The following is a 12,093-nucleotide window of genomic DNA, read 5'->3' as shown; positions in this document are numbered from 1 at the left end:
ATTTGAGGACCAACAAATATTCCTTCTTTAATTTTTCCTTCCCTTCCATTCGGAAATTTCTGTCTGATGAACAAAAATCCAGAAATATCCTTCTTCAATGCGTTTACAAAATTTTTTTTTATTAGTCCTAGCCTGATATGGTGAGGGAGTAAAAATATATTTTTGGGTTCAACTAAGGGCTCGTTTTGGAGTTAAGTTGTCTCGTTTCTTCTACTCTTTGGTAACATAATGTGTATCCCTAGCTCGGCTGTCCCATTCGCAAATAAAACACGTGTACTTAGTATAGTCTAACTGCATGCCTAACAAAATACCTATAACTTTCAAATCACCATATATGTTCCAGCTATGTTTTTTATCATTTATTTTTTCAAGAACGTCTTTCATCACATCGTATGTACCTTTCAAATTAATACTGTAAGCGATCGGTATCGAAGGATATTTGTTACCGTTGTGTAGTAGAACCAATTTTAAACTATAATTGAACGATTCTATGAAAAGCCGGCAGTCCTCAGGTTTATGAACTTGTTCTAAATACAATATAAGCTCATCAATATTTGTGCGATAAACCAAATTATTTTCATCAATAATGTACTGAGAAAGTTCTTTTTGTCGGCTTCGAAAGCCCGAAATTTTGGTATTTTTTTGAAGTAAAAACCAACATTGAAGTCTTGATCCTAACAATTCAACTGGATTTTTTGATAAATTTAAATCCTTAATCAAGTCATGTAATTCACCTTATGATATAAGATGCGGCTTATCGGAAGATAATTCAAAATCAAAATCATTGTTTTTTGTACTGCCTGATTCTTCATCGCTGCTTTCGAAACATACATTCACAGATGGCTCAGGAACTATCTTTGTCTTTAGATAAATGTCACTATATTTTTCTGGCTGGAAGAAGGCGACTCAGAGACCTAAATCTCCGCGTGGGCGATCGCAGACTAGACCGTGTGGCAGTAACAAAATATCTTGGTGTCATTATAGACCCGGCTCTGAAGTTTAGTCCTCATCTCGCACAGAAATGTAAAGAGGTCGAGAATACCGCAAAGGCTTTAACAAGATTGTTGGCTGGACATGAAGCTCCACGTGCATCTAGGCGGCGGATCATCGCCTCAACTTTAACCTCTGTATTATTGTATGCTGCACCTATATGGGAAAAAGCACTTTGTGTTGCAAGAAATGTCGTAAGACTCAGAACTCTGCATAGGCAAGCTCTTATAAACATTACTTCTGCATACCGCACCATCTCTTACGATGCGGCTTGTGTATTATCATCGGTTCCCCCTATCGACCTCTTAGTTAAAGAGCGATCACTTAGGTATCGTGGCGTGCCAAAACAAGAAGCCCGAGCCAACATCAGGCGCATATGGCAGGACAGATGGAATCTTTCCACTAAAGCTACCTGGACCAGGAGATTGATACCCGACTTGGGCATGTGGCTTTATAGAGGACACGGGGAGGTTGGTTATTATCTTACTCAAATACTTTTTGGGCACGGTAGCTTCGAATATTATTTACATCGATTCGGTAGAAGACCAGCACTTATTTGCATGTTCTGCCAGGATTCGGATACTGCCGAACATACTCTGTTCCACTGTAATAGATGGACTAAACATAGACGACGTGCAGGGCTCCAAGAATTAAATCCGGAGAATCTGCTTCTTTTTCTCCTGCGATCCACTGACAATCGGAACAAAATGGAGGAGTTTGCCAAGATAGTGCTAAAGGCTAAAGATGATGTAGCCCTTTTAAGAGGCCATTGAAGCCCCGTGGTAACTTGTAGTTTAATATTTTCGTTAAGGCAGGCAGCTATGAGGAGAAGATCATTCCTCAGGCACGTTAAAACAAAAGATCCAACCGGGGAGGCTGACCTGCTGTGCCGGACGTACAGCCGGCGGGTGGGGAGCCCTCCTTTGAGTTTAAAGGACACTTTCCCGGGTTGGGCATACTTGAATGGATACCCGGCCCGGGGAAGTAGGGGGGGAAAAAAAACCCCCCTGGTTCAGGAAGTAGAATAATTTCACTGTGAGGTACATATATATTATTTATTGATGATTTACAAGATTAAGGAGTAAATTTAATGAAAAATTCATGGTGAAAAGTGGGTTTGAGGTGAATTGACGTATGCGTATTTCGCTCGCACTAGTATCTCGAGAACGGTGGCCGCTAGACGCATGGGACTAGGACCTATCAGTCCGGGTGATCTCAAGGTACGCTTTCACATTAACCTTTGAAAACCGCATCACAATTCGCCTAAGACACACCGTTTTCGTGATACGCCCTTCTTTTATTTAATGAAAAATACGTCTGAGAAATCCCCTTTCTTATTGAAATATAAATAAAATAACAAGCTGTCAATAAATAGCTACCACAACTATAAAAAATAAAAAATCCACAAGACCAGCTTTCTCTGAAAGTAATGATGACCGATTGATGCAGAACATCGGTATAAATTTACAGCGTTATTTGAGAAGCTGTTGCATTATAAAAACCAACAATGATTTTGAAGTTAGGACCGTAAATAATTATCACTGTATACATTAAATAATGATCGATGGTATAACACCCATATCGCTGAAAGTAATGATGACCTACGTCATCATCATAAATTTAAAATTAATCATGCTGTTTGCGGTTAAAACATATGTTTTACTATGAACTTTTCAGTATATCAATTGTTTCAACGCGTTAACAGACATTCATCATTGAAAGTAGCCGTTCTTTAATGTATTCGAATAACCCGAGAAAAGAGACGTCCAGGTCCAATCGTCATTTAACTGTTGGTTATTTGTTGTAATTTTGGAGGCATCTCAAACCCGTGTTTTTCTATGTATTTTGCAGTGAATCCACTCTTTTAGCGTGAAAATTTAACTAAAAACAGGAAGTAATTGTGGAGGAGTGATCTCCCTTGAATGTTCCAGCTTTCTTATGATGGGGTCAAAAGTCGAATTGATGTCGTACGTGGCCATATTTTATTAATAATGGGCGTACAAGGAAGTCATGTGGTGTCCATACCAGATTTTATTATTCAATTAAAAAAACTGTACTTTACAAAACCCTTTAATTTGGGAATTTCAATAACGGTATTGACACGTCCCTTTTATTTTAATTATTTTATAATAATTTTCATTACTAGTACACGAGTTTTTTAAATGCGTTTCTAGCATGAAGAAGCACGGTTATTCAAATCTAACAGATGCATTTTTAATATCAAGGAATTTCTACAACAATATCTATAAAGGAAGTTTATATGGGATAAAAGAGAGCGAAAGAGACAGACTGAGAGAGAGAGAGTGAGAGAGAGAGAGAGAGAGAGAGAGAGAGAGAGAGCGAAAAAAGAGAGCTATAATTTTCCCAACCTTATACAGAATAATTCAAGAGGATAGGGCAATACTTTGACAACTCATTTTAGAGGCTAAAAATAAGAAAAAAGCTCATATAAACATAGGTCCGAAAACGCTTCGTTAGCGAGTTATACAGAGTGAAAGATTTCGTCCGAGTTTCAGTTCCTCCGGGTAAATTAAGGGTTTCTGAAATTCTGGGAAGGTCAATTAAGGGGAAAATTCAATTGTTTCTTATGGTTTTTGAGCTGGGAAATCAAAAAAAAAAAAATAGGTCTTAGAAGTGTATCTGTCTTAGTTTCTAAGATATCCCATGTAAAAAGCCAAAAATAGGGTCAAAAACACATTTTTTTACGTTTGACGTACAATAACGTTGTTAAATTGGTAATAAATCGTACATTTTTTAAACATAAATTGTAGAGAATTTAATTATATGAAGATTGATGTAAATACTGTCAATAGAAAACAGATAAAATTTTAAACATGTCGACTTTTATTAACAACAAAACATTCATTTTTAATAGATTGAAAAAACTTTTTCGTTATGTACAGTAGAAAATAACTGGAGACAGAAAGAATACTTACTGTTTTTTTATGATAATGATAAAATGCTGCTTACAAGTAGTATTTCATGTGCACTGTAAAATGAATATAAAGTTACACTTCTTAACAGTTTTCTGAAATTTTTACGATAAGAATTCGACGTAGTACTGCAAACACGATCAATCAGCGAAAGGTTATTTAACAGATTACCACAATTAACTGACAACAATGAGTAGTATTTAAACAAATTGTGATGAAAAAAATCAGTGTTGCCAACTTGTTTTCCGCAGGTCTAAAATTATTGTACCTACTAGAGACACATCTGTTTTCTTTTTTTGTAACATTTTCTTATAAGTTTTCGTCGGTTTTGTTGTTAATAAGAGTCGACATGTTTAAAATTTTATTTGTCTTCTGTTGACATTATTTTCATCAATCTTCTTATAATTAAATTCTCTACAATTTATGTTTAAAAAATGTGTTTTTTGAACCTATTTTTGGCTTTTTACATGGGATATCTTAGAAACTAAGACAGAAACAGGTCTGGGACCACTTTTTTTCAATTTCCCAGCTCAAAAACCATAAGAAACAATTGAATTTGTCTCTTAATTGACCTTCCCAGAATTTGAGAAAGCCTTAATTTACTCGGAGGAACTGAAACTTGGGCGAAATCTTTCACTCTGTATAACTCGCTAACGAAGCGTTTTCGGACCTATGTTTATATGAGCTTTTTTCTTATTTTTAGCCTGTAGAATGAGTTATCAAAGTATTGACCTATCCTCTTGAATTATTCTGTATAAGGATGGGAAAATTATAGCTCTCTTTTTTCGCTCTCTCTCTCTCTCTCTCAGTCTGTCTCTTTCGCTCTCTTTTATCCCATATACACTTCCTTTATAGATATTGTTGTAGAAATTCCTTGATATTAAAAATGCATCTGTTAGATTTGAATAACTGTGCTTCTCCATGCTAGAAACGCATTTAAAAAACTCGTGTACTAGTAATGAAAATTATTATAAAATAATTAAAATAAAAGGGACGTGTCAATACCGTTATTGAAATTCCCAAATTAAAGGTTTTGTAAAGTACAGTTTTTTTAATTGAATATAAAAATCTGGTATGGACACCACATGACTTCCTTGTACGCCCATTATTAATAAAATATGGCCACGTACGACATCAATTCGACTTTTGACCCCATCATAAGAAAGCTGGAACATTCAAGGGAGATCACTCCTCCACAATTACTTCCTGTTTTTAGTTAAATTTTCACGCTAAAAGAGTGAATTCACTGCAAAATACATAGAAAAACACGGGTTTGAGATGCCTCCAAAATTACAACAAATAACCAACAGTTAAATGACGATTGGACCTGGACGTCTCTTTTCTCGGAGGAACTGAAACTTGGGCGAAATCTTTCACTCTGTATAACTCGCTAAGCGATTTCGGACCTATGCTTATATGAACTTTTTTCTTATTTTTAGCCTCTAGAATGAGTTGTCAAAGTATTGCCCTATCCTCTTGAATTACTCTGTACAAAGAAATTATCAAAAATTACAATCGATTGTTCCGATATGATTTTTATATGTTACTAAAACTAGTCTATTTAAATCTAATGCGCTTGACGACATTTAATATTTAAATACCAACTTACGTAATAGTGGGTATTCATAAATATTTAATTTAATGAAGCGACTGTAATGAAAATAAAGATATTAATATTACTTTATTAAATCTTTATTATTAGTTTTTTCAGTGTAACGTGTGTTGTGAAATCTATTTTAACCCGAAATAAAGCTAGTGAACGTCAATCTATGTGTACGTTAAAAGAAAACTTACCATTTTTCACTCATGTCACTGAGCCGTCTTCTTGTAACCTACCCTACCCTAAATAGTTTTCTTTTTAACGGATATAGTGAATGGCTTCTATGTGTTCTATCATACATAATCTAAGGATATGAAAAAAACACATGAAAATATTTTACGTGAAGGTTGGTATAAAATCTGGTACAGTATGAATCGTTTGATTTGTGTATGTCGAATTAAAGATGATTTAAAAATAATATTTATCAATTAAAAAAACTCACAATGGACATAAATACAGATATAAAGAATGATTTATGAACGATGAAAGAAATTTACAAGATATTTTCTTATGAAAATAAAGAAGAATCTTTATTAAGATACAGGATTATTTAAATTAGGAACTTAAAACGTAGGCCTTTTAATTTTTTAAAAATCCTTCGAACTGCTGCACACATCTCGATTCCCCCCCGAGGGGAGAAGATCTCACCTCGTAGCGTGTCCGGTCGCTACACCACCCCCTCCGTTCGTAGCCAGTAGTGGCTTTAACGGAGGACATCTTCTCGCCCTCAAACTGATTGTGCCACACAGCTTTCAGTCCAGGCTCCGCAGAGATGCCACCGATGCAGATGCCCCGAGGGACATCTACATCGGTAAAGTTCACCCCGAGATAGATTTACGTGTTTATGCCTTCAGAATGAAGACAAAGGACACCTGCAGCTACCACGTCGCCCTCAAGAACTAAGCTAGGAAACCTAACCGCGGAAAGAAGACCCCGCGCCTAGATCCTACTATAAAGAGCCACTTTCTGAATGTCTCAGATCCGCACTAACAACCTCTTTAATAAACTTCCCACTAAAGTTTGTACATCGAAATTTAGACCTAGTTCCCTTAAGAACCCCGCTTAATACTCAAAATGAGTTACTATCTGACTCCGCTCCGGTCTGCCCGGGAGAGGAGATTTAACGCCTACCCCCGCACAGCGCCATCGCGGAGTCCCGCGTGACATTCACCATCTTTCGCAATTGCCGTCGAGACTCCCCTACGTACCGCCTGAGCAGCACCCAGAGAAGCCCCGCCGACAGTGATTTCGGCTCAAAAACGCCCTCGTCGGAGCGCAACCGCAAGAATAGTCCGGCCCACCGACAACGGCCGCAACTCCGCCGACAGCCTGATTTAATGCATACCACAAATACATCTAACCGAGGCACGCTGCCTAAGCGCCTACCTTCGGCCAATCAACTGCCCAGGCGGTCCCTAGCCACCCAGGTTCCTAACACCTACTAAATTCCTTCGGCGGTCCTGCTCAGGGCGAGGAAGCGAAGGAAGCCAGCAACTATTTTCCATTCACTACGAGTCCTCCAGTTGACTCGTAAATCCAAAACTGAGTTTACTCTCTCGAGTTCCCTACTAACTCTGGTACGTTCAGCTTCGTACCGGGGACATGTGTAGAGGACATGGTCCACAGTTTCATCGACCCTACAGTCCGGACAGAAGCCGGAATCAACCAACCTAAACTTAGCCAATTTGTCCCTAAATGCACCATGTCCTGAAAGGAACTGAGCGGTATGCCGATTGGGGGACACAGCTCCTACTAGAAGAAGTCATTCTAGTATCAGCCATCAGACCGGTCTCCGTGGGGCGAGTGATAGCGTCTCGGCCTTTCATCCGGAGGTCCCGGGTTCGAATCTCCGTCAAGCATGGCATTTTTTACACACGGTACAAATCATTCATCTTCTCCTCTGAATCAATACCTCACCGTGGATCCGGAGGTAAAAAAAAATAAAAAGGATTTCCGAGACTAAGTTTAAATGATTTTTTTCTTATTTTTAATTTTACAAGCACCTTTCAAGATATATCCTTTTCTGGTAGAATGATCTATACGACTTAAAATTTTAACTCTCTGTCTTTCTCTCTTTCCCTTCCCTCCCTTCTCACCAACTTAATGCATGTGTGTGTGGGTGTTTGTGTGCGCGCCTCTCTCTCCACCCCTCTCTCCAATACCTAACAGTGGTCCCGGAGGTTAAAAAAAAATCAGAGACTTCACATATATGTATTATTAATTTATAACAACGTTACATATTCTACCCTACTAAAAAGCATTTGTCTGTGTGTACGTCCCCGTAGCATAGCACCGGAATTTACCGATCAGTAGCGGAAAATCCCGATTTGTTAGTACATGTCTTGTGATAGTCAAGTGTATATTTATAATACATCGATATACCGTATATATATCGATATATATGCGAAATATATATCGAAGTTTTGGGAAAATTTAGTAATTTTTAACTGGATTCGAATTTCGGACGAAAATCACAAATAATTCGAAAACGGTATGTCCTAGCGCTCTGAAATATTTTTTTGACCCCATTGATAAAAATCCCATTCGCTCCTAGCCGTACCCGTCAGATTATAATATTTTCAATTACCCCCGGCGAGTCGTTAGGAAATTGTGGAGCGGGTGCAACGGGAAGCTACTACTGTAATATCTCGGCAACCGCTCGTCCGATTTACACGATTCAAACGGCGTATCAACACGTCGAGTACTAACTGTTTAATTCATCAGGTACATTCTTGATTGACCGGATCTTAGTTATCCGGATATAAAATCGTTTAGGTCTATGTTTTGATTGCACACATTGTGTAACGTACCGATCCAATATTTCGCTAAATATGCTCAAACCTGTGCGCTAGCAAAGCTGTAAAGTGTAAACTTATGAAGATAAAACGTAGAAAATAAAAAATATATATAAAAAAGACCTTTTAAAAACCATTCTTATATTAAATTCACTAAAGAGTTTAAAATTTAAAATAATAAAATTTACAAAGCATCTAGGAAAAATCAAGAAAAAAGAAAGAAGATAAACTAGATCAGAAGAAGAGAAAACGATCACAAAATGAAACTTGTAATACAAAAACTTATGCTATACAAAGCAAAATGTAGATCGTGTTGTTTAAATGTGGTATATAGAGTACCAGATTGCGAGGTGAGAAATAAATAAAAAAATTTAATATGTGAGTTTACATAGAAAATGATCATTATAAAATAAATCTAAGAAAAAATAGAAAAGAAAAAACGGATTAAAAAGTTAATTTAATTACCTGAAACAATCATGTCTCCATTTTCAGTCGTCCAGTAATTTATTGATGTCGGATAAGCTTCTGTATGACATTCAAGAGCTACATCTTGTCCTGTATATGCTCCTTCCAACTGATTGGGAATTGTCAGCATAGGTGGAACTAAAGAGAAAAAAAAAAATTTATACTATTTTAAAATTAATTCTTTTTTAATATAATGCAAAGGAATAAATAATTTTCTTGATTTTTCAACGTAGATGTTCTTCTAAAAAGAAACAAAATAAAATAAAAACAATCAAATACATAAACAAAATGTTTCTAAAATAATGGGTCAGTTTGTTTTGCTTGGCATTTCTCCCGCCACCATCCTATTCGGTCGCCCTAAAGCAAAAGATCGAATATCTGTGCCACAAACATCTACTGAGCCTCGAAACAGTTTAGCCACCACTGTCCTGAATAGATTCTAGACCTGACAGCGTGAGCGGACTAAGCGTGTTGTCAAACACCACCGGCTTGCGTGTCCCAACCCCTCACTTGTCTTATATTTATTAAAATGGGTAGGGGCACCCCCTTAACTACTAAAAACATATATGACATCCATAATTTAAAATTTACTTTGTCTAGACACCAATTCCCTTCTACGTCTAGGTCGCTGAATGCCAGCAAGTATTTGTCAACCATATTAAAGCGTTTAGAGTATTAACTGGCTAGTGGTCAGCCATATATCTAAAGGTTAGCTTCCCACAGCAGTGCGTTAGGAGTCTTTCCCTTAAGTAAACTACTAATGTAGGTTGAACAAAGCGATCGCATCAAGGAACTCCTACAGAGTCCGACAATGCGGCTCTCGCCGCTTGTGAGTAGCCGATTTTCCCCTTGATATCTAAGTTCCAGGGTGGCCCGGTCACTCTTTCTTTTTTTTTTTGTAGAGGTAAGGAATCCATTTTACTGACGCCCAAGCAGTGTCAGGGTAACTAACAGGTCCCGCTAGGTTTTAGGAAGAGCGTATGTATACCTGCACATTACCGACTAAACCTCCACCCCTGGTTTTCCACCTACCCTGCATAGCTAATAACGCATTACATCAGGTAGGGGGAGATCGCCTACACATAGTCATACGTCATATCATACTACAAGTACAGATTTTAAGTTGAAAACACAATAAAGATTCTAACATGAGGTAATAAAATATACAGTACAAAACATAATACAAATTATACATGATACATGTACAAATACAGCTAACCATATACAACAAACAATTTTTTTTACATAATATCTAAAACTAAAAGTTATATGCCAAGTAGAAGATAAAAATATACAGAGTATGTCACACCAGAAGCGTAACCCACACAAGCTGTACACAACTGTTACTCGTTTCACAGGTACAATTCATACCTAAAATACCAAGCCACCCAGCTTGCCATCCAACACATGTGCGAAGTTCCCGCAACTTCATCGCACCAAGGCGACCCTCACGCGCCCGGGGGTCCCCTAGGCGCTCGGCCGAGGGCTTGTCTGCCCACGTGTTCTCCGACGCCTAGCTCTTATGCAGGTCTTCTCCCAGATAATTAAGTCCCGCAGGACTGTCCTGGTATAGTCAGCAACAGCCTTCCAGTTCGTCTCCGAGTATAATAATATATCTTGCACTTCTGGTGTGAACGTATCCTCTTTATGTAAAACATCTAATAATCTTTTCTCTCACGATCGTATCTTGCTCACAAAAACGCATGGTAGGCGGTTTCCTCCTCGTGGCAGACAGGGCATTCATCGGAATGGTCCAGGCAGAACCTGAACAGGTATGACCTATGTCCTCCATGGCCCGTCAGGAACTCCGTTAAGTAATAATATTCTAGGAAGCCGTGGCGTCTGCCGCTCCATCGCTTGACATCACTAAGTATCCGATGTGTCCACCGTCCCTTCTCGCACCGGTCCCATCTCCTCTACCATATGTTGTTCATCTCGACCGTTATGTTATTATTTTGCGGCCGTCTCTCTTCTGGTGGGAGAGCCCTAATCTTCTACATCCTTCTCCGTTGCTCAACCACCAGATCGATAGGAAGAAGTCCCGCTAGAACCTCTGCAGCCGCTCCTGAAACAGCCCGGTATCCGGATATCACACGTAGACAGCACCGTCGTCTGTATGTCACCAGTATTCCCCTGTATTTGGCGTATACCATGGCTCCCGCTCACACGTCTGTACCGTACAGTAGTATGGAATGAGGGCGGCCCGGTCTCTAGCTCCGCCCAAGAGCAGAGCTGTCAAACATCACGTATTCAATTGACTGGACCTCCCCGTAGACGCACAGCTCATCAGATGCCAGGCGAAACCGAAACAGATATGATGGGCTGGTTATACTTAACCGGATTCTACTTGTAAAACTAAACAAAAAATATCCTTAGGAAAAATGGCAATTTCTGTTTCGTTCTCCTCCTGTCCGTAATTTCGTTATTTTTATATAAAAATTTATATCTCAAATTCGGATGGATGAATCAGATTAATATTTGGTAAGCGTCTTGCTAATAAAGTTTTAAAATTACCAAAAAATCAAGACTTAAGTAAATTCTCAAATTACAAAATGGCGGCCATGTTTATTTTTCAATCCGTTATATCTCGATAAATATTAGTTTTATGAAAATTTAGGTAATTTACTAAAATATTAAGCCTTTTATTTTGAAAAAAAATGACATTTTATTTTTTTAAATCGATTAAAAATAGCTGAATTACGACAGAAAATTGATGTTGTAATTTTGTGTTTGTATTCATGTCCGCCACTTTACGTTCAATTCGATTAAATATTAATTTTTTGTAATTATTTAGTTGAGGTCCCCTCACCCCGAAATCAAAAAAAAAAGACATATCAAATTCATTCGAAATTAATATTTATTCATTTAATGATGTATTTTGGGTGTCGGAAAATAGAAAATTAGTAAAAATTTACATAGTGATACAAATAACACATAACACTATGAAAATCGAAAAAAATACTTGTATCATAGTGAAACATATTTAAAGATATAAACATGAAAATAAGTAATATAATCTAACCAAACATAACCTACGCTCGCTTCGCTCTCTAACCTTGACTAATCAACAGTAATGTTTTGATTATTTAAGTAATAAATAATTAAGCTACCTGGTTGGTCTAGTGGTGAACGCGTCTTCCCAAATCAGTTGATTTGGAAGTCGAGAGTTCCAGCGTTCAAGTCCTAGTAAAGCCAGCTATTTTTACACGGACTTGAATACTAGATCGTGGATCCGGTGTTCTTTGGTGGTTGGGTTTCAATTAACCACACATCTCAGGTACGGTCGAACTGAGAATGTACAAGACTACAC

General features: G+C 37.8%; 1 protein-coding gene across 1 annotated transcript in view; it reads right to left on the bottom strand.

Moving 5' to 3' along the window:
* The window catches only part of LOC142318475 (lachesin-like), a 903,759-nt gene that overhangs the window by 80,207 nt on the left and 811,459 nt on the right, over positions 1-12,093 (bottom strand). The window contains exon 10 of the mRNA XM_075355059.1: positions 8,784-8,921. Coding sequence (XP_075211174.1) covers positions 8,784-8,921 — 138 coding nt within the window. The remainder of the gene's footprint in view (positions 1-8,783; positions 8,922-12,093) is intronic.

This window comes from Lycorma delicatula, chromosome 1 (assembly GCF_047948215.1).
Source record: "Lycorma delicatula isolate Av1 chromosome 1, ASM4794821v1, whole genome shotgun sequence".
In the NCBI taxonomy this organism is placed as follows: Eukaryota; Metazoa; Arthropoda; class Insecta; order Hemiptera; family Fulgoridae; genus Lycorma; species Lycorma delicatula.
The sequence above is the reverse complement of the archived record's forward strand: the minus strand, read 5'-3'. Positions and strand labels throughout refer to the sequence as shown.